This window comes from Cricetulus griseus, chromosome 9 (genome assembly GCF_003668045.3).
Source record: "Cricetulus griseus strain 17A/GY chromosome 9, alternate assembly CriGri-PICRH-1.0, whole genome shotgun sequence".
Classification (NCBI taxonomy): Eukaryota; Metazoa; Chordata; class Mammalia; order Rodentia; family Cricetidae; genus Cricetulus; species Cricetulus griseus.
In genome coordinates, this window is record NC_048602.1 from 4843845 (window position 1) to 4866118 (window position 22274).

Below are 22274 nucleotides of genomic sequence, written 5' to 3' on the forward strand. Positions count from 1 at the left end.
CCCCGCGTCCGGGAGCGCGCGTCTGCGCGCGCCCCTGGCACCCCCCACCCCCCGTCCCCAGCCACCCCCAGAGCGCCGGGCTCCCCGACGACCTACTTTACAGTCTTCAAACCCAGTGACCCCCGGCGATCGGTGTCGCCGGGCGCTCACCCGGCCCGCGCGCGCGGCTGGTCGAGCCACCCGGCCTAGGCGCGTGCGCGCCCCGGCCGCCGCCGCCGCCGCCGCCGGAGACAGACAGCGGGCGAGCGGCGGAGAGCGTGCGCGCGCGTTCCCCGGGGCCTGCCCTCCTCCCCCCGCCGCCGCCACCACCGCCACCACCACCGCGCCGCCGCCGCCACCATCGCGCGCGCGCGCCCGCGTCCCGGGATCGCGCCGTCGCCGCCACCGCCGCGCCCCGCGCGCGCGCAGCTCCAGTAAAGGAGAAAAAAAAAAAAAAAAAAAAAGGAAAAAGAAAAGGGGGGGGGTGTGAGATAGAAGGCGGCGGCGGCTGCAGCCACGATCCGCCACCGGGCCGGGCCGGGGCTGGCGGACTAGCGGCGGGCGAGCCGGTGATCTAGGGCCAGGGCGGCCGCCATCCAGGCTGGGCCGTGTTTAAAAAAAAAAAAAAAAAAAAAAAAAAAGCAGCTCAAGTCGCGGCGGCGCGGCGGCGAGCGCTCAGGGAAGCAGGCCCCAGGCGCGTGCGGCGACGGACGGCGGCGAGCGGAGCGGGAGGGGGCAGGCGAGCCGCGGCCCGGAGCCGGAGCCGAGGGCGAGCGGAGGCGGCGGCCGCGGCGGCTGCAGGAGAGGAGGAGGCGGCGGCGCGGCTGCAGGAGCAGCAGCAGCGGCGGCGGCGGCGGCGGCGGCATCTCCTCCTCACATGACCCCACTGTTTGTCCCCGTGATCAGCGCGAGCGGCTCCCGTGTCTCCTCCGTCCCCTCCTGCCGCGCGGCGTGAGCGCCGGGCTCGGGCCCCCCCCGCCCGGCCGCCCGCCCTCGCCGCCGCCCCCTCCCTCCCTCCCCTCCCCTCCCCCCACCCCCCCATGGACATGCTGGACCCGGGTCTGGATCCTGCTTCCTCGGCCACCGCTGCTGCCGCCGCCAGGTAAGCGCGCCGGCCGCTCGCGCCCCCTCCGCGCCCCGGGGCCCCCCCCACGGCCCCTCTGTCCCCCCCCGAGCGCGAGAGGGCGGGGGGACGCCATTGATCCCGAGCGGCCTCCGGGCCCGGCTCAAAATGGAGGCCGCGGGGAGGGGACCCCGGCGGGGCCCGGCCGCCTGGCGGCGAGCGGGCGAGCGGGCGAGCGGGGCCGCTGCGCCCCGCTCGGGTGCGGGCCTGACTCCGGCGCTGACCCGGGCCCTGCCTGCCCCTCGTGTGCCCCCGCAGCCACGACAAGGACCCGAGGCCGAGGAGGGCGTCGAGCTGTCGAGCTGCAGGAAGGTGAGTGCTCCGGGGGGGCCGCGGCTCGCCCGCTCGCTCGCCCGCCCGCCCGCCCGCCGCCCGCGCGGGGTTGCAGGCAGGCAGGCCGGGTTTGGGGTTGGGGGGGGGCGGGACGACGGACGGGGTGCGGGGGGACACACGCCGGGAGGCCCCGCTCGCCCGCTGAGCCTGCTGCCCCCTTGCCCTGCTGCCCCCCCCACAGGCGGGGACGGCCCGGGGGCCGAGGAGCAGACGGCGGTGGCCATCGCCAGCGTCCAGCAGGCGGCGTTCGGCGACCACAACATCCAGTACCAGTTCCGCACAGAGAATAATGGAGGCCAGGTGAGGGTGGCGGCCGCGGCCGGGGAGCCCCGGGCGAGCACGGGGAGGGCGAGCGCTCGCCGCCGCTGGGCAGGGAGAGCCTCCGAGCTGGCCCCTTACTCGGGCCCTAGCGTCGCTCTCGTCGCTCTGCCGCCCCCTGCAGGTGACATACCGCGTAGTCCAGGTGACTGATGGTCAGCTGGACGGCCAGGGCGACGCGGCTGGCGCCGTCAGCGTCGTGTCCACCGCTGCCTTCGCGGGGGGGCAGCAGGCTGTGAGCCAGGTGGGTGTGGACGGGGCAGCCCAGCGCCCCGGCCCGGCCGCTGCCTCTGTACCCCCAGGTCCCGCGGCACCCTTCCCGCTGGTAGGTGGCCCGCAGCTCCTGGGGAGGGGCTGGGGAGTGGAGGGGGGGGGCAGCCCCCGGGGGTGGGGTGTGTGAGCTCGCCAGTGATGCTCGCTCTCCAGGCCGCCGGGCCGTGCGAGGAGGTGGATGTTGGGCCCAGACGTCGCGCAGCACGTCTCGTGGAATTGTTATTATTGCTTTTGTTTTTCTGTATAAAACAGGAGGCAACTTAGAGGAAAAAAAGTAGAGTAGCTGAGATAGCCACAGTTGAGTCCCGTCAGAGATGAGATGCTAGACAGAATGGTACACACAGCGGGCTTCCTCCCCTCCCCACCCCCCCACAACGTAGCAAATGAACACCCATCCCAACAGCCAAGGTGGGATGGCGGGGGTGGCTAAGGATTGGCCTGTGTCCTCTTCCCTAGGCTGTAATTCAAAATCCATTCAGCAATGGTGGCAGCCCGGCCGCAGAAGCTGTCAGCGGGGAGGCACGGTTTGCATATTTCCCAGCATCCAGTGTGGGAGATACCACGGCTGTGTCTGTGCAGACCACAGACCAGAGCCTGCAGGCCGGAGGTAAGGGGAGGAAGGGTAGCTAGGGAAATCACCGAAGCAGTTCCACCTTGCTGATGCTCCCTGGACGTTTCCGGCAGGCCAGTTCTATGTCATGATGACACCCCAGGATGTACTTCAGACAGGGACACAGAGGACAATTGCACCCCGGACACACCCCTATTCTCCGTATGTGCCTAGTCCCGTTGTTGGGGGCCGAGGAAAGGGAGGGTTTTTTGGTGCTTTTTTTTGGGGGGGGGCCTAGCCGCTGGGCCTGTCCAGTATACAGCAGGAGTCGGGTATGGGTTTTGTTAGCTTTTGCTTCTGGAGTACCACTTTTAAAAAAAAGTTTAATTTTCTCTCCGTTTTCACATGGATTTACTTGGCAAAACTAATGGTCCTGGGCTGGAGAGGTAGCTCAGTGGCAGAGCGCTTGCCCAGCATTTTGCAGAGCCCTGGGTTCGACTCCTAGTGCCGTGAAAACAAAGGTGTTTGTCAAGTCTGGTAGTTTGGTAAATACTTGAAGAGATGGATGAGTCTAAGGTAATAGGTGTCTGTTATTTCCCCTTCTGTTGTAGAAAAATCGATGGAACCAGGACTCCTCGAGATGAGAGAAGAAGAGCTCAGCACAATGAAGGTAAGGGTGGTGGTGTGTGTTCCTTGGGTGCTTCGAGCCCATTGCCTGTCAAGCCCAGATGCCGGAGAGGTGTGTGCTGAATTCGTCGGGCAGGGCTGATGGGTGACGGGCAGGGCTGATGGGTGACGGCAGTAAGCTGTTAGGAAAGATAGAGGGCGAGAGTTGGCCTTGGCCAGGTGTTTTCTGGCCTGTGATTTAGAGTTGGTCTGTTGGCCAATCTCTTAAAAACGGCAGCCCCTACATCCAGGTGTAGGATTTGCCCTTCTCATTCACGTGTTCTTGCCCTCCATGTGTAGCTGGGCGGCCTTTATGAAAAGGAAATTGAACTTCTGGCCAGTTGAAGCCAGTGTCTCCCGCCCTTCCCGGAAGCTACAGTTCCACCCTAGGTCTTTTGTCTTTTAGGGCTGTTCCTTGGTCTCCCTGACTTGATTGGTCATCAGCATACTAGCCCTCAAGGCAAGGCAGTTCTGACACCCAAACAGCCACCCCTCAACAAATATTTACTGACCCCGGATCCCAGGCAGGACAGGGCAGGGCAGCACAGGCCCTGGGCCAAGACTGCTGCCTGGCCTAGGGGATCAGTCAGAATTGCTAACGAAAGACAGCTTGTGGCTGAGAGATGGCTAAGGCACTGAAGTGAGGTTGCCCCAGGAAGATTTTTCTGGGAGCTTTAGCAATTAGAGGATGGCACAGGCTGAAGAGAGTGTTTCAAGGGTGCTGTTTGCTTGTCACTGAGGCTTTGTGTGGTTTCTTTGAGACTGAACCAGGATGAAGACCTCAGACCCTGAGACTTGAGGGTGCTTTGATAGCAGAGGGAATAGGGGGTGCTACTGTTTAAGTGGTGACAAGCTTTTGGCCAACAAGCACCCAGCCATGCCTGCCCCCATCTGGGCCTCAAGTGCAGTGGAGACAAGGTCTAGGCTCTGGCACCACTCACTGGTAGGAGACAAGCTACACACAGTTACCATGTACCTTGGCATGCCTGAGCACTGGAAGAGAGAACCCTGAGTGGAGCAGAGTGATAGACACATGCTTCAGAGGCCTCTCAGGGACCTGAGAAGAAGCAGAGGAACGCCCGGGCCCTCAGCCATAGATACTTTTAAGTTTGAGGAAGAGCGGAACAGGGAAGGGGAAAGAGGAAGTGTGGGGCTGGAAGGGGACCTGCCAGGGTGGCTCACACCAGCTCTCTAGAAGCTCTTCCCAGATTAACCCTGGGGTGAGGTCTGGTGATGGGGGCTCCAGTGTGGGGTCTGTGTCTGGAAGCAGGATGATAAGATGATGAGAAACCAGAGACTAAGAAGTCACGCGCTAGAGATGACTTCTGGGCGGGGGTGGGGGGGGGGTGGTTCTGGCCTGAGGTGGCAAGATGTGGAGAAGTTTCTGGAGCTGCTAGGTTGGGGTCTCCTGCCCTGCCCTGGTCAGGTGGCTTTGAAGGGAAAGGGTGAACTGGGACTGGAAGTCGTTTCGGAAGTGACACAAGGGAATTTGAGGGTCCTCGGGCTGTTACTGTGCCCTGTGTAAAATGAGCTAACACAACCCTCAGTGGTCCTGAGCCCTCGCCTCTGACTCCGGCCTTCCCACTGAGTGTGCTCCAGTCAGTCACCCACTCTCCCCTTCATTCTGCCTTACCCTGGATTCAACCAGCTTGGAGCCCTTGTTGTTTTCATCCTCCAACAAGCAGTTTCCATAGCCTCCCCCACCCCCACCCTCCAGCTGCAACCAGCTCTCTGGCTTCTAACCTGTAGAAGGTTTGACCACCATCTGCCTGGCCCTGTGGCTTGGCAGTTTAGTCTGGCCTACCAGACTGGCTCCATTGAAGGTCACCTGTGGCGACCTCATTGCCAAATCTGCTGGCTTCCTTTTCTGTCTGAGCTCCAAGCATCTGCCCCTGCCTTTTAACCCCACCTCCACCCCCACTGCTTTTGGGAATGTCCCTTTTCCTGCTCTCTCTTATTCTAATGTCTTCTTTGTTGGTCCCTCCCTCCCTACCCATCCCTACAACAACCTTGGGAGTTCTCGCTGACTTCTTCCCAGCACACACACCCTCAAGAACTTGGAGCTGGCTTTGGCTGTGGGTGCTCCTTAAAGCCAGTCTGAGTCCCTTTTGCATCTACTAGTAAGCTCCAGCCAGGGCGGCAGAGAAGCTCTAGTTGTCTGGCCTCTAAGACTCATCCCCAGCACCGGAAGTCTTACTTCTTTTTCTCCAGAAAGGTGGTAGTCACCTTCCCACCTTCCTAGGGCTCCCCCCCCCCCCATGGCACCACAGGATGAAGTGTCTACTCCTTGGGCATTGGAACTTGCAGCTCAAACTCTCGGTGTCTGGCTGCCCCTGAGATTTACCCCAGCTTGTCCACACAGAGCACACTGCCTAACCTCCTGAGGGGCCCCGTGGATGCTTCTCTGCCAGAAATGAGGCAGGCAGGGCAACTTTCAGAGTTCTACCCTTGCCTTCCCAGGGCTCCACCAGCATAAGTTTCCCCGTGGCTTCTCTTTCTTTTCTCCCTCTGGCTTTTCTGCAGGGGTGGGGGGTTGGGGGCTCCAGAAGGTACCTGCCAGGCCCTGAGAGAGCAGCAAACATTTGTTGCACCAAGGGGTAGGTGGAGAGACTGTTGTTACTGGTAGCAGAGTATACTATCTCTGGTGGTGGAAATTCGGGTCTTACATGAAACCTGACTTTAAATCTTGAGCCGGGTTCTTGTGTTTTATTATTTTCACTGTTTGTAACAGAGTCTTAATCTATGGTGGTGGTCTTGCAGAGAGTTCTTTGTTGGTAGACACTGGGGTAGAGCCTAGGGCCTTGAGTGCTAGGAAAGAACTATGTAACTATGTCCCCAGCCTTTCCAGTTCTTTAAATCTTTTTGAGACAGTCTCACTAATCTGTCCAGGCTGGTTTTGAACTCAGAAGCCTCCTGCTTCATACTCCCTAGTATCAGGGATTCCCCACGTCTTTACTTTTTAAGCTGGGTATGGTGCCCTTTTGTAAGCTCAGCACTGGTAAGGCTGAGGCAGAATTGTGAGTTCAAGGCAAGCCTGGACTACATAGTAAGAACCTGCCTTAAAGAAAGCAGACAGTGTGGTGGCGGTGGTGCATGCCTTTAATGCCAGCACTTGCGGGGGGGGGGGGGTATGGGGGAGCTGAGGCAGGCGGATCTCTGTGAGTTCAAGGCCAGCCTGGTCTACAAAGCTACACAGAGAAACCCTGTCTTGAAAAACCAAAAAACAAACAAACAGACTTTTTCCTGATGTAAATCTATAGCTTCAGACTTTTGTCTAACTGTCCCATTTGTATAAATGATTTTATTATCATTTATATCAAAATATTTTCCACATCTCCTATGATTTCTTCTTTGACCCCAGTTATTCAGGAAGCATGGTGCCCAGTTTCCAGACGTGTGGGGCTTAAGATCTCTCTTTTGTGTGATTCCAGTTTTTTAAAGGTGTAGGACTTACTGGGTTGTGCATCCGGTCTAGCTTGGAGAAGGTGCCCCGTGTACTACAGTGGATTGTGCCTGCTGCTGGGAAAGGTCCCCTCCACAGGGAGGCCAGGCTGGCTGAGGTGGCCGGAGATTTCCAGCCTGGTGTTTTCTTGGAGAGAGGCAAGCTAATGTCTCCCACTAGGTTTGTCCCACTTGGCCTTCAGCAGGTTGTACTGTAAGGTGTGGGATTGATTTATTGATTTATTTTGGTTTTGGGGGCAGGATCTTTCTGTAGATCTGCAGTTTGGCTATTCTAGAACTCACTGTGTAGACCAGACTAGCCTCGAAATCGCAGAGTTCTGTCCAGCCTCTGCCTCCTCTAAGTGCTGGGATTAAAGCTGTGCTCCAACACACCTGGCTGTGAGAGGAGTTTTCAGTGCAGTGTTGCAACTGCAGGGCTTCTGTGAGACAGTTGGCCTTTTGCTGGTCCAGTGTGTCCTATTAGTTTTTCCAAGCCACAAGCCAAACCACGTTACCACCTGGACACAAGCTGTAGACAATTTACATAAAAACAACACACACACACACCCAAAAGTGTTTTGTGTCATCTTTTGTGGGATCTTATTACCTGTCTTCCTGGGGTCCCCTTAAAGTTTCTCTGGAGATTTATCCTACTGTGGGCCCCATGCAGAAAGGGACCCTGCCCTTCCTTGGGCACAGTTACTTTGGGCACAGCATCCCCATCCCCATGTACATCCGTTACAGTGCTGTCTTGAGCACCAACCAGGACAAAGCCAGCATTCAGTCCACCCTGGATGACATCCGTGGTTAAAGCCGTGCACTTGTACATTTTGCAGAATTGAATGCACACCAAAGGAACCCTGCCACACCCACCCACCCTTAACCCTAATGGGTTGAGGTGTGGTCATGAGTGAGGCGAATGCCTGGTGCCTAGCCTCTGGAAAAGTGGACGGTAGGATGGTGGGGAGTGCTGAGTGAGCCCTGGAGCACTGTGCCAGGGAGCCTGGTGGGCAGTGCTTCTAGGCCCTGGCTAGACTGCTTTGCCGCTGCAAGTCCACCACCAGGTTCCCAGAAGATTCTGCCACACTGGATGGTGACAGTGGGCCAGCCCTAAGCCTAGTGGAGATTCCTCCCTTACCACACTCAGCATGGCTGTCTGTCAGGACACTGGAAAGATCTCGGAGAAAGATTGATTGCTGTGAAGAGGGAGTGGACAGAGGGGGGAGACTCTTGACAGTAGACTGACTGAGCAGAGGCAGTGGCCTCCCCTGTTCCTGCACCCTGAGGTCCCTTAAGGGACTGCCATGGCAAGGCGTGAGTTCAGGTCTGAAGAGAGGAGCCCGCCCTCCCTTAGAGTTTACCCATTTTCCATCCTCACTGCCCTCGTTTTCTCCACAGCCCATCAGGCTCTAGCCCCAGATCCCCTCCACAAATTTGACCATTGTCTCCAGCCCTCCTGACAACACGATAGGCCTGACAACAGGATAGGCCTATGAGGGGACTTGGGGATCACCAGGGTCTTTTGGGCTGCAATGTGGTAAGGAAGGGCCGGGAGGGAAGTCTTGCTACAACAAGCTGTGAACCTGGTTCCAAGTCAGGTAGTTCCTGACAGGCACCCTAAGCATATGACAGGCCATGTCTGCGGCCAGTTGTCCCTCGGTATAGCTAGCAGTGGGAGGTTACAGAGTTAATTAAAGCACAGGTCTGGGCTTTGAAGTGAAGTCTGTCCCTTGCCATCCTTTGCCTTCAAGGTCTGGGGTTCACATTGGGAGGTGAGGTTCACAGGGCCAGGCCTCAGTCGATCGAGTGTGGGCTTCACTCTCAGCGTAGTGGCTACTTAGGAGATGGAGACAAGAGGGTCAGAAGTTTAAAGTTACCCTTGGCTCCACAGTTTGAGGCCAGCCTGACCTATATGAGGCCCTCTCCCCAAGGGAACAAAATAAGATGAGAAAAGCAAAATTATAGAAGCCAGAGTCTCTGGGGACATACAGAGAAAGAAATGCAATGGTCACAGTGGCTGTGGGATTGCTGGGTTCTGCCCCTCAAAGAAAGATGAGTCCCAGCGCCCGGGGATGCATTTTCAGCTGGCCCGAATGTGTGTGACACTGGTTTTTACATGCTGGATCCAGTGTGTGTAGTGCCCGGAAGGCAATGAAACAAACCTGCGGCTAGTTGTCAGTGTGGACTTCTGTCCTAACAGCGTGGCCCTTGACGATTGAGACGTGGTTGTGTTTCTCATGGAGCAGTGTGGCCCATGGGGAGGTGGCAGCCCTAGGGTCCCTGAGGTCCTTACCAGTGCACCACACTGGCTTCTGTGAACCTGTCCATGAAGGCATGCCTGTCACTGTCCCCTGCAGTGGAGCGGAGACGGAGGGACAAGATTAACAACTGGATTGTCCAGCTTTCAAAAATCATTCCAGATTGTCACGCAGACAACAGCAAGACAGGAGCGGTGAGTGTCCCCAGTACCCCCATCATTCCAGATTGTCACACAGACAACAGCAAGACAGGAGCGGTGAGTGTCCCCAGTCCCCCATGCCGAGCACAGCAAGCAGGTCCTGTCCTCTGACTCTGGCCTGCTCCCCTCCCCACTCCAGAGTAAAGGGGGCATCCTGTCCAAGGCCTGTGACTATATCCGGGAACTACGCCAGACCAACCAGCGACTGCAGGAGACCTTCAAGGAGGCCGAGCGGCTGCAGATGGACAATGAGCTCCTGAGGCAGCAGGTGGGTGTAGACCTGGGATCCACTGGGGGCCCCAGGATGCCGAGGGCCAGCCCCTGGCTCATGTGTCCTCTGTGGTGCCTGCAGATCGAGGAGCTGAAGAATGAGAACGCCCTGCTTCGAGCCCAGCTGCAGCAGCACAACCTGGAAATGGTGGGCGAGAGCACCCGGCAGTGACGCCCCCGGCCCACCCTGCCGCTGCTGCCCCTCCCCCAGCCCTTAGCACAGAGAGGGAGGCGCCCCTCCCCAAGCTGCGTTTTTTATAGTAGATTTTTAACAAAGACAAGGAGACATAATGCATTTCTGTGGATACATTGCCCACTACCCTGCTCCATGCAGAAAACCTGCCCACCTGCCAGCCTCCCTTCTCAGCCCTCACCAGCTCCTCACTTGTACTGGGCTCACAGGAGGAGCAAGGGAGGAGGACAGAGGCCCCGCTGCCCGCTGCCCCCTTGGTCTCTAGAGGTATTGAGACAGGGTGCTTATGGGAAGGAGGGAGCTTTGGGGGTGCCTTCCCTGGGGCCTGGACCTATGCAGGGAGGCCACGTCCCCCACCCCTCTCGTTTCTGGATCCCTGCTCCCCTCTGGGTGTGTGGGTGTGTGTGTGTGTATGCGCGTGCGTGTGTGTTTAATTTTCTTTATGGAAAAATGGACAAAAAATAGAGAGAGAGGTATTTAACTGCAATAAACTGGCCAGTGTGGCCCCGCCTTGTCTGTCTGTGTGTTGGTTCAAGTTGGGCGAGGGGACAGGTGGGGGTCCTAGGGTCTCCGTGAGGTCTAAGCTTCAGCTACAATGTGTGAAAACGGCTGGGAGAATTAAGGATTGAATTTCTCCATCGAGGCTCTGAGGTGCAGATGAGGGTTATGGGGGCTGGAGGGTTATGGGGGCTGTGGTCAAGGACGTGCCCCCTGGTGTTGGAAGGGAGGCTGGAGTCTCCCGGGTCAGGTCTTCTTGAAAACAGGGTCTATGAGCATCCCTGGCCTCTGGGGCTGAACCCTCCCCTGTGCACTAGCCAATGGTGGGGCCTGGCCTTGAGCCCCCCACCCCCCAAGGGAGGGCAGATGGCCAGAAAGCCAGGCTTGGCCCGGCAGTCTGTCGCCTCACACTGCGGCTCTGGCGCCTGTGCTGTGACCCCTGCCCTTGGCGGATGATGAAACCTGTCCTGAGTAGCCACAGTGGTGCCTGGCAGGGCTGGGGGAGACCGTCATGTCCCCAAAGAGACTGACTCACCTGCTCTCAAGATCCAGGACTGCAAGTCCACCTAGCTTTACTTTTCAGCCTTGCCACAGCCTAAATACACCTGATGGTCTCTGGTTTCCCAGAACCCTGGCTTTGGGCTTACCACTCCCTGATGCTCCTTTTGAGAGCCTGGCAAGCAAATGAGGGGCCCTAGTGAGAGTCAGCGGTGTAGAGGTGGCAGCAGCATCCCCAAGGCTCTACTCGAGATTGACTCTGGGTAGTTCCCGAGTGAGGAAGGCAGGCGTGGTGTCTAGTAGCCCGTCTCAGTCACAGTTCCTTAATGGCTCGGGCCATGCACACGCCAAAGGATCCAGGTAATAGATAGGAACCAGGACACCACATGGGTTTCAGTAGTACTCCAAGAACCAACTGCAAACACCCTGAAGTGTGTGCTGTGTGCCAATTTCTGTGGTGTAAGTTCTCCCAACGTGGCAATTGAGAAGGTTCTGGCCTAATACCACTGCACTTGGAGGTGTGTGGTGGGCATAGTCTGCTCTGCCAAGCCAAGTCTAACCTACTGCTGTGTCCCTTGTGCTTAGTGGGAGATGGAAGTTTGATAAATAGATCAGGCCAGGCTCCTGGGGTCAGTGACGAGAAGGCAACTGTAAACCTAAGCACTTAACCAGTGTTAGGTCCCCCACTTGGAGGCCTAGCAGCACTAGCTGTTAACACGAAAGACGTGGTGAATTAGTGCACACTGGCCTTGTCTGTCTGTGTGTTGGTTCAAGTTGGGCGAGGGGACAGGTGGGGGTCCTAGGGTCTCCGTGAGGTCTAAGCTTCAGCTACAATGTGAAAGAATGAAGTCGCTCAGATGCTGGGCTGTGAAACGTGTTGGCTCTGGCCATGAATAATACCATAGGCAAAAGGGGACTTCAACACAAGAGCTACATCGTGTGGTCTGGACACTGGGCACCATGGGATAGCCTATACTTGGGCATCTGTCTGTCCCGATTCACGCTAGAATGCACCCTGCACATGCATTCCCCATTGCTGGGTCTTTCTGAGGAGCCCAGTGAGTGACAGCCATAGTGAAGACACTGATAAGGGTGAAGGGCAATGTCCAGGGGAAAAGGGGAATTTTTCTGGGATCTACAGTGTGACATCACAGGCCGCTGGCTGGAGGCTTGTGTTCATGGCCCTAGCTGCCCCACCCCCTGGATGCACCTCTGCTGGCTCAGGGTGACACAATTCTGTCCCCTGCCACTCTGTTCCCGCTTATCTCTGCCGCCAGTTCGGCGCCACTGTCTTCTTGGAAATGGGTCAGGGCAAAGGGGAGGGGGGCTCAGGTGTCCCCTCCTCCAACTGGTCCCATAAAAAGGACTAGGACTGGGTCGTAGACACCAGGCAAGTCCTTAGACTGCACAGCCAGCGGGACGGAAGGCACGATGGCGCAGAGCACTAAGATCCAGGCCGCCTGTCTCCTGCTGCTCCTCATCGCCAGCCTGGCCAGCAGCACCCTTCTCCAGCAGCTGGTGAGCATCCCAGGCCTGCCACGGTGGGAGAGCCGTCCCCCCGGGAGGCAGGGGCTCCTCAGTTACTCAGGGCAGCTACTGAAGGGACGAGGGTGGGCCTGAGTGGACGGCTGAGGCACTCCCTCTAGCTGCACAGGTATTGTGGAATGTGAGCGTGAGGAACATGCTGGAAGCCAGACAAAATGTTCCTCAGGCTGCACCGTTCCAGTCAGGGTGTGCTCCTTAAACTGCCTGTAAATGACCATTTAGAAAACAGCTATTTGTGGGTAGCATGGGAGAAAGATGCTGGGCCGAATTGACTGCTCTAAGGAAGGCCCAGAGGTGGGGCCACGAGGCAGGAAGCCAAGCCAAAGTGTTTTATAAGAAAATGATGCAGAGGGCTGGAGAGGCTGCTCTGCAGTTAGAGCACACAGGACCCAGGTTCAGTTCCTGGCACCTACATGGTGGCTCACAGCCATCTGCAACTCTAGTTTCAGGGCATCTGATGCCTTCTGACCTTCATAGGCACTAGGCATGCATGTGGTACACATGCAGACAAAACACTCATCCACACGAAAGAAATCTGTAAGAAAGAAAATGCTACAGAGCCAGGCTTGCTGTAAGCACTCAGAAAATAGAGGAGGACCAGGAGTCCACAGTTATCCTTGGCTACACAGCCAGTTCAGTGCCCATCTGGGCTATGAAAACCCTGTCACAAACAACAACAAAGATACTAGAGGTGAGCCTTGGTGCTGAGACAGCAGAGTGGGCACTCAAGTGGCAGGTGACCACAGGACCCTTGGATCTGTAGGGTCTGATAAGTGGAGTCAGTGTTGGAAGTGAGGAGAGGGTGGGGGTGGTTCTGATGGTGCCAAGCTTTGTAGACAGCTGTGCAGATGATAACTGGCCCTGGGGTGGCTGAGAAAGGGACAACCACAACCCAGCTGATGGCGATATAAGCTACTGTGCTATGTGGTGACCTGATTTTTTTTTCTTTCGAGACAGGGTTTCTCTGTGTAGCTTTGGAGCCTATCCTGGCACTCGATCTGGAGACCAGGCTGGCCTCGAACTCACAGAGATCCGCCTGCCTCTGCTTCCCTAGTGCTGGGATTAAAGGCATGTGCCACCAACGCCCGGCTTGGTAACCTGATTTTAAGGGACGAGATGTGGAGAGAACTGTCGGGAGGGTCGTGTCCAGAAGGAGGAGAGTACAGTAACAAAGAAAGTGGGGTGCTCTTACCAAGCAAAGCGCCCAAGGAATGACGGGCAAAACAAGGCAGTGAGGTCTCTTGGAGGAATCCCATCCAAACACACATCCCTAAGGCCCCCGGCGAAGGAACAAGTTGGCAGAGCCAAGTCAGAAACCTGGGCTGGAGACTCAGCAATACTCAAGTAATCCTTTCCTCTTTCCCAGGTGAGACAGCCTGAAGCGCTACAGCCTCAGCACAGGACAAAAGCCCAGACGGACAGGACGGACAGGACGGTAAGAGCAACTGGGACTCCTCCCATGATTCCCCTGCCTTTCCCATGTCCAAGCAAGGCAACTCATTTCCCCTTCTTCCTTTCCGCGCAGCTCCTGATCCCAAAACGAACAAAGCGCGACAGCCACTTCCCAATCTGCATTTTTTGCTGTTACTGCTGTGGCAACTTTAAGTGTGGCGTCTGCTGCAAAACATAGAGCCGAGCCAGCCGTGCGCCCCATCTCCCAACATCCCCTGCCTCCCCTCCACCCGACCCCCATTTATTTATGAGTTTGAAATAAAGGTGACCATTTTACTTTCAAACTGTGGTGTCTGCTATTTCTTTGCCCTTAACAAAGGTTTCTGGACTGGTTGCAACCCCCGGGGACAGTCACTCGGTAGGACACGCAGGTCTGATGCACTGAGGCTGCTAGAAACCTGGACAAAACTATTTGTTGTCTGCTCTTCATTTTTGTCCCCATTTCCGAAGATGTGGAGTCTTTGCAGCAACACGGGAAGAAAGCTGAATAGACTTGCCTCTCCTCAGTCTTGTTGTTTCTTTCTAAAAGATTTTTATCAAAAAAAACCCAAACAATGTTTTCAAACTGTGTGTGTGTGTGTGTGTGTGTGTGTGTGTGTGTGTGTGTGTGTATGTGTGTGTGTGTGTGTGTACACATGTAGTAGCCAGAGTAACCCCAGCTGGTATGAAACTTGCTTTGTCAAACTCACAGAGATCCTCCTGCCTCTGCCTCCTGAGTCTCGGGACTAAACATATGCACCACCAATGTCTAGCTAGGTCACTTTTTTTCCCCTTGGTTTTGGTTTTGTTTAGTTTTTTGTTTTGTTTTGTTTTGTTTGTTTTATTTTGTTAGTGTTTTGTTTTTGAGACAGGGTCTCTCACTGAGCCTGGAGCTCACTGATTCCCCTAAACTGTCTGGCCATTAAGTCTCTGGGACCCACCTGTCTCCTCCCCAGCTTGTAATGTGGGTGTTGGGATTCCTGTCTGTGCTTGTACAGCAAATACATTACCCACTGAGCCATCTCTCCAGCCCGATTGCTCTTCTTTTAAGAGAGACATACAGAGACATGAGATGTAATTCTCTACCGCCCCAGCTTGTATGATTCCAACAGTTTTAATGATGAGAAAGGCCACTGATCATTTGGCCTTTGTTGAATCCTGGAACAGAATAACAGCCTAATATCCATGTCCAGAGGCAAGCCACTCTGAGAAGGGCATCTGACTTGGTCAAGACAGTCTGGAAAGCCTTCATGTGAGATATACTAACACTTTAAATGTTGTCACCTAAGCTGGGAATGGCAATTCAAACCAGTAGCAATAATGAAAACAAAAAGTTCTTTTCCCCCCAGTATTAGGTGATCAAATATAGGCCCACACAGAACAGCCAAATACTTATTCCAAGTTATACCCTGAGCCCAGAGAAACTTCTTTTTATTTATTTTTCAAACAGGGTCTTGTGTTGTCTAGCCTGGCTTTGCACTCTCTAAGTAGCCAAGGATGATTTCTGACACCCCCCCACACACACATCTCTCCCTCCTGAGTTCTGGGTTTGTAAGTATGTGCCATCATATAATGCTGAGAATCAAACCCAGGGCCTGTGCATTCTAGCAAGCACTGTACTAACTTTGCCTACATCTCTATCCCTATATGTAGCCCAGGCTATACTAGAGCTCACTATGGAGCTTAGGTTGGTTTCTAAACTGGCTATATTCCTCTTGCCTCAGCCCAACTGGAAATGAAAAAGAAAAAATTTGATCTATAGGACAAACTCAAACTAGAAGCCAGCACGCACCACCTTTTACCATCAGAAACTGGAAGAGGCCGTTCATCTAAAGGAGGTGAAAAGAGCAATGATACCTGCTCCCCTCTACAGCCTACGTTTTTACAACCTTGCGGTTTCTACCACCCCAGCCTTCTCTTAGCTTTAGTTGTCCAACCCAACAAACACAGGCTTGATGAGATGCTGTAAAGCCAGAGGCACTGATCACAACCTCTGGTAGGGTTGAGTCCAGGACAAGGCATGTACTCAGTACAGCAGAAAGCAATACCTCTCCCCCAACAATGACATCGTAGGCCCTGGTTATATGGCTAAGACACACACACAGCAAATCACACGACTCATTCTGGAAAATGTCTGAGCTCATGAAGAGCTCCGCCCTCTGGCCTACCTTTCGCACTCTTCAGAAGTCCCTCTCCCCTCACCCACAATTTAAGGATACAACTTGAGTATCTCTGAATGAAGGTGGTCCAGGCTTCCATATAAGCCAATACCCCCAGGATGGATGCAGGTCGTAATATTGCCTAGATTCCCAGTTTGCTCAGCCCACTGAAAGATCATTTCTCTTAAGACTCGAGCAGCTGTAGTGGAAAAGAACCAGAAGCTAATTGGAGGTTTCCTGAATGGAGACAGAAGGGGCAGGGAGAGGACCCAGCCACAGAGGGCTTGGCTCCTCATGGTACCGACACTTTTGCCTGTTGAATTCAGTCAAGGAGAGGAGTGTAGAATTGTTTTTGATAACTGTCAAATAGTCCCTGCATGTGCAAAGTCAGTTATTAACAGGGCAGAGGTGAGGTCTCTCTCACCCCCTATTTTGTTTTGAAAACAGAGTCTCATTGCAACCCCAGCTGTCCTGGAACTTGGAGCTGGAGAAACAATATGGCAGTTAGGAGCGCATACTGCTCTTGCAGAGGTCTAGAGTTTGGCTTCCAGCACCTAAGTCAAGTCACTCACCTCTAGGTCCAGGGGATCTGATGCCCTCTTCTGGCCCCTGAAGGTACCTGCACTCACGCGCACGTTTCGCCTGCACGTGTGTACACACTTAATTTTAAAACGATAAAAGCAAATCTTAAAATTAAAAGAGAAAGTCTCAGCCTTAGCGTCGTCTTCCTGGAAACTCCTGCACCAAGAGAGCGAAGCAGAGGAAAATGAGGATGGGGATGCCAAGGATGAAATGCAAGGGAAGAGAGAAAGGCAGAGGTCCAAGTAAATTAGCTCGTGCGCCCAAGAAGGCGGAGGAGCAGCGTGAACGATGCCGAGGGCTAGGACACTGGTACAGGCTGTTGGCCTGTATGCTGCTGTCGGCAATAAGTCTCAGTGGATCTGAGACATCACGTGCTCCGTGAGACCCCTGAGAGACTACCTTCCTATGACGCAAACGGCCCTGCTGGCCCTCTGCCTTGCACCTGTGGCATTCTGGACTCCTTCTGCTCTTATTTGTAGATATATATATGATTCCTTAGGAGGCTGGAGAGATGGCTCAGAGGTTAAGAGCACTGACTGCTCTTCGAGAGGTTCTGAGTTTAATTCCCAGCAACCACACGGTGGCTCACAACCGTCTGTAATGAGATCTGGTGCCCTCTTCATGCAGGCAGAACATTGTATACGTAATAAATAAAATCATTAAAAAATTTGTTCCTTAGATTTTTATTACACAAATCCCAGTAGATAATATACACATTACTACAGATCAGTACAGATAAAACCATCATTCAAAATTATTAAATTAGTTGCATATTTTGAACTACTCTTGATGAAGTCAAATACATTTTAGCATTGATAAGGCAGCAGAGAGTTGCTTTAGGGACCCTCAGCTTTTCTATAACGTTGGCATGGTAATTAAGGTTAGCATTCCGTGTTTTCCCTTCGGCAAGACCGTTTATGCAGATGTGATCTGTGGCTTGGCAGCAGTAGCTGAGGCACTGTCCCTTTCAAGAGCTGGTCCTCGAACTGCTATGCAGACGCCTTCTTACTCATCCGTGCTCTTGAGATAGTCCTTGCTGCGGACGCAAGTCCTTGCTTTAAGCTTGCTTTGCGCCCCAGTGCCCCAGCTATGGCCATGCATGCGCTCTGCAGCCTCTCTGCAGCAGGGGAAGCCACTCTGCAGACAGATGACACCCTTGGGCATGGAGCGGGCCAAGTGTAACTCTTAATCGTCTTTCTCACTGCCTAAAAAATAAAATAAAAAATACGGATGAGTGGAGTTTTAAGTTCCGGAGGTCGTCTGTTTCTTTTCTGGCTCCATGCTGGAAACAAAGGTCCACTCCTGCCATGATGCTCTGCCTGAGGCCCACAGTGACCGACGGAGGAACTGACCGCTCACAGAAACCTCTGAAACCACAAGCTGAAACACATCCTTCCTCCTTTCAGCTGTTTCCAGGGGCGTTTTGCTACATTGACAAAAAGTAACTAAAATGTGGCAGTGGTAATTACTCTGAATAGCTCTGGGTACCCTTGTCTTGTTTTTGGTCACATTTCTCCTAGTGTCGTGACATGCAAAGCAGAGGGGTTACAACCTTAGTGTGTGTGCAAGCCGGGGTTACAACCTTAGTGTGTGTGCAAGCCGGGTGTGGAGGCGCACACCTTTAATCCCAGCACTCGGGAGGCAGAGGCAATCGGATCTCTGTGAGTTTGAGGCCACCCTGGTCTACAGAGAGAGTTCCAGGACAATCTCCAAAGCTACACAGAGAAACCCTGTCTTGAAAAAAAACAAAAAACCAAAAAAAAAAACCCACCACCACCACCAACAAAAAACTCTTCACCCCTTGCCTCCTTTTTTGAGACAGGGTCTCTGGTAGCCAAGGCTGGTCTCGGACTAGGTAGGTGAGGACCATCTTGAACTTCTTATCTTCCTGCCTCTACCTTCTGAGTGCTGGAACTATAGACATCTGACAGTATGTATACCCAGTATATGTGGTTGCTGGGACTCAAACACCATGCTAGGCAAGCACTCTACCGACTGAACTATAGCTCCAGGCCCTTGAACTTGCTACAGAATACAGCCCTATAGCTGCTACTGACATGAGTACCACACTGTGATGACCCTTGACATGAAATACCAGTCCTGACTAAGAGCAACAAAGGGACTCTGGGCTGGCCAAGCCCCAGGCCCAAGACAGCATTAAGGGATGGAGTGACTAACAGCGCTATGTGTCTGGAAATGTTTTCTCTAGTCCGCATGCTATTTTGGATAAAATTGGGCTAACAAGCAAAAATCATTACTCTACACAATTTTTTGTTTTGTTTTGTTTTGTTTTTTGTTTTTTAAGGCACGGTTTCTCTGTGTAGCTTTGGAGCTTGTCCTGGAACTAGCTCTTGGAGAACAGGCTGGTCTTGAACTCACAGAGATCCACCTGCCTCTGCCTCCGGAGGAGCGCTGGAATTAAAGGTGTGCGCCAACAACACCCGGCCACTACACAAAATTTCTATCTCTGCCCCAAGTATATACTGATGTGTTAAACCCTAGTCCTGCAGAATGCGATCTTAGCTGGGGATTCGGTCTTTTTTGAGGCAGGGAGGTTGAGACAGGGTCTAATGCAGCTGAGATGAACTTGATCTGATCCTCCTGCCTCCATCTCCCAGGTGCTGGGATTACAAATGTGTGCCATCACATCTAGCTTTGGTGGTAGGTATTTACTGAGGGTGGCAGGTAAAATAAAATTATAATGGTAGGCCCTAATCCAATATGATTGAGGTCTTGGCAAAAGCAGAGATTTGAACACAGACAGATCCAGGTAGAGCTCTGTGTGAATATGCAAACGTCCAAGTCCAAGGCTAGGTGATGGAGGAACTGGGGGGCTGGGGGGCTGGGGCAGATCCTCTCTCTAAGCTCAATAGGAAGTAGCCCTGCTGACAACTTGATTCTGAAATTGAACCCTGAAAAGCTGTGAGATAATACATTCTAGTTTGGGAATTTGTCCCCAGCCCCTAGCCCTTGTAGACTGAATACCTGCTTTCTTGAAGGCCTTGGCTGATCAGTGTGACAGGGAGTCAGTCCCCTTACCCAGCCCCTCTGGGCTCTCATTCCATCGGCTCCACCCTTATGGGGGGCGGCCCCACCCAGTCCCCTGGCTTAACAACAGACTCACCTGCCCATCTTCTTTCTCTAGGCACTGCCTCCAGTTCATACCTGGAGCTGACAGACTACCCCCCATACCCCCCACCCCGGCGCTCCCGCACAGGAACACCAACTCAGTGACACTGGTGAACATCTCTACCCCCAAAGTCCAGGCACCAGGGCTCTCGATTCTCCGGAACCCAGGCTTTCAAGCCCCACCCAACTGTCAATGGACCATTGTCTCAGACTGGGAAAGGCACGGGCAGAATCTGACATCATGAAGCCTGAGGTGGGGGTGGCACCCCCAAGCCCAGTCTCCCTAACTCCTGATCTGCTCCCTAGTCTAAGGGATTTCCCTGTCCTCTCTCCTGGAAGAAAGGACTCTCCCTTCCCCACCCCTGCGCTGTTCTGGCCTCTGCAGGACAGTGAAACTCCTCATGGCTCACGCCACCTCCAACACGGTGCCTGCCTTTTGAAGTTCGTTCCTGATTCAGGGCCATTGTGAACTCCACATCAGAGGGTCCTCACCCAGCTCAGAGAGCCATCACGGCCACTGTGTGCACCCAAGCCTTGTTTTAAAGACCCCAAACAAATGCACAGGCAGGCGTCTGTGGGAAGCCTGCTCTCTGGGGGCTCCCAGCTAGGTGACAAAGCAGGGACCAGAGAGAATCCCGACCTTCAGTCATGTTGAGTTCTATGGGAAGAAAGGACAGTTTTTAAATGGAGGGGCAGGGCCTGGATGTGGTGGCACACACCTATAATACCAGAACTCTGGAGACTTGGGCATGTTGTATTCAAGCCTAGCCTGGGCTACATAGTGAGCTGGAGGTCAGCAGGATATATATATATATATATATATATATATATATATATATATCTTCTAAGAACACACACACACACAGAGAATCTACACGCATACACTAAATAAATAAATAAAGTAGGAGCTGGAGAAATGGCACCCACATGGTGGCTCACAAGCATCTGTAACTCCAGACCCAGGGGTCCGATGCCTCATCTGACTTCCACGAGTACGACATGCAAATGGTGCACAGACAAGCACGAAGACAAACCAAACACCCATTCACATAACATCAATCTAAAATAAGTAAATCGCTGTTGGTGGCGCACGCCTTTAATCCCAGCACTCGGGAGGCAGAGGCAGGCGGATCTCTGTGAGTTCGAGACCAGCCTGGTCTACAGAGCGAGTGCCAGGACAGGCTCCAAAGCTACACAGAGAAACCTTGTCTCAGAAAACCAAATAAATAAATAAAATAAGTAAATCAATAAACGTAACCTTTAGGAGGGGAGGCACCGCCTTCAGCATGAAACACCATACTTCTGCAGGAGCAGGGCTGGGGTCAGGAAGGATGGGGTGGGGACAGCTCTCCAGGAACTTGAGGGGTAAGAATAACATCTCCGAGTCCCAAATGTCATGGGGCATTATATATTTTAACGGGTGGAGACTCAGAACAACACAGACAGCCCTTGTCCTCACCAGGGGAATGTGGCCATCTCACCAGGAGGACAAGAAGTATCAAGGAGGAAGCAGACCAGGAAAGGAGCCACCCCATAAAGGTGACTCAACGTGGTGGAGGAGCTGCCAGTCTCCTCCTCCTGACAGCCAGTCTCTCTCTCTATTGGCCTCTTGGGACCAAGATCACACTTAAAGGTTGCCACCAATTCCTCGAAGACGACACATTCCACCTTTCAGCCAGGAACTTTCAGAAGCATGAGGCCACTCCTACCTCCTAAACCCCCAAATTAGGGTGTCTATCAATGGAGGAAGGGGGAGGAGCAAAGGAGGCAGACCCCCCATCTTCTCTAGGAAGGAGCTAGTAGGACCCAGGCGTCAGGCTGCCCAGTCCCAGCTTTGTGGTGACAAGGGCCCCTTTGTGCCCCCCTCCCCCGAGGGCAGGGAGGAGCTGGGCCCTGGAGGCAGGCGGCCCCTGGCACCCAGGGGGAGAGGAGGGGCTGGCAAGTGGGGGCCTAGACCCTGGGAAGCCGAGGGACTGTGAGCCGGGCCAGCAGAGCAGAGGGCACAGAAGCCAGACCATCCAAGTGAGTACTGAGGCAGAGAGGGTGGAGGGGAAGGAGTGGCAAACTGCCCCCAGGGGGTCGGGAGCATTGGTAGCCAGAGCACTTGCCAGGCCAGGTGTGCCAAGAAGCCAAGGAGTGTCACTGTGAACTGGAGGGTCACTCGTTTCGAATGGGACAGGGTGTCTCTTTGGAACCGATTGGGATCTTGGTGGAGACAGTGGCAGGGCTTTGAGAAGAAGAGATAAGGGGAGCTCAGTCATGGGCACACCTCATGAGGGAGGCAGCTTCTGCCGTGCAAGCTCCCCTGAGGTTCCCAAATTTGGGAGAGATGGGACAGTGATCTGGGCTGGGGGGGGAGGGGGAGGAAAGGATGCAGAGGCGTCAGACACCTGAAGCCACCATGTGAGGCCAGCAGGCTGTGAACACCAGGGTACACCGTGGGGGTGAGAGGGTGAGTGTGTGTGCCCACCTCCCCCTGGAGCCATCTGCATTGGCGTTCCTCAACTCTTCTTCATCATACTTTACTAAAGAGATTTTCAGGTGTATTTTTTTTTCCTATCTTCACCCCTCCTTTGGATTTGTTTCTGTTTGTTGAAATAGAGCCACTCACAGTCCAAGCTAACCTCCAACTTGCTAAGGTAGCCCAGGCTGGTTTTGAACTCCTGACCCTCCTGCCTCCCTTCCCACATTCTGGGATGACAGGTGTGCTGTCACCATGCCTGGCTTCTCCAACGGAAATTTAACACGATAGATATGGGATCTGTTTTTTGTTTTTGTTTTTTTTAAACAAATTGTGATTCTTTAGAAAACTTCAAATCAGCATCCTA

The 22274-nt window shown here is 54.1% G+C and overlaps 2 protein-coding genes across 2 annotated transcripts; both read left to right on the forward strand.

The window, feature by feature from the left end:
* Nucleotides 1-995: 995 nt before the first annotated feature.
* Nucleotides 996-10118, forward strand: Usf2 (upstream transcription factor 2, c-fos interacting). Its single transcript, XM_027431097.2, is given in 11 exon segments — nucleotides 996-1081; nucleotides 1361-1365; nucleotides 1368-1406; nucleotides 1617-1735; nucleotides 1878-2078; nucleotides 2483-2633; nucleotides 2711-2798; nucleotides 3188-3246; nucleotides 9041-9135; nucleotides 9281-9409; nucleotides 9494-10118. Coding segments are annotated over 11 exon segments (1038 nt in total). The 5' UTR covers nucleotides 996-1019; the 3' UTR covers nucleotides 9584-10118.
* A 141-nt stretch (nucleotides 10119-10259) lies between these two features.
* LOC100757672 (hepcidin) lies at nucleotides 10260-13855 on the forward strand. Its single transcript, XM_035449475.1, has 4 exons — nucleotides 10260-12210; nucleotides 12312-12384; nucleotides 13512-13580; nucleotides 13671-13855. Exons 1-4 carry the CDS (start codon nucleotides 12032-12034, stop codon nucleotides 13773-13775), a joined length of 426 nt encoding a protein of 141 aa, XP_035305366.1. The 5' UTR covers nucleotides 10260-12031; the 3' UTR covers nucleotides 13776-13855.
* Nucleotides 13856-22274: the final 8419 nt, after the last annotated feature.

Bases quoted from the DNA above. Each gene is read 5' to 3' on its own strand.
- LOC100757672 (XM_035449475.1), top strand. From the start codon at position 12,032: ATGGCGCAGAGCACTAAGATCCAGGCCGCCTGTCTCCTGCTGCTCCTC. The intron at 12,211-12,311 runs GTGGGCCTGAGT...AATGTTCCTCAG, and splicing joins CAGCTACTGAAGGGACGAGG to GCTGCACCGTTCCAGTCAGG. The intron at 13,581-13,670 runs GTAAGAGCAACT...CTTTCCGCGCAG, and splicing joins CGGACAGGACGGACAGGACG to CTCCTGATCCCAAAACGAAC.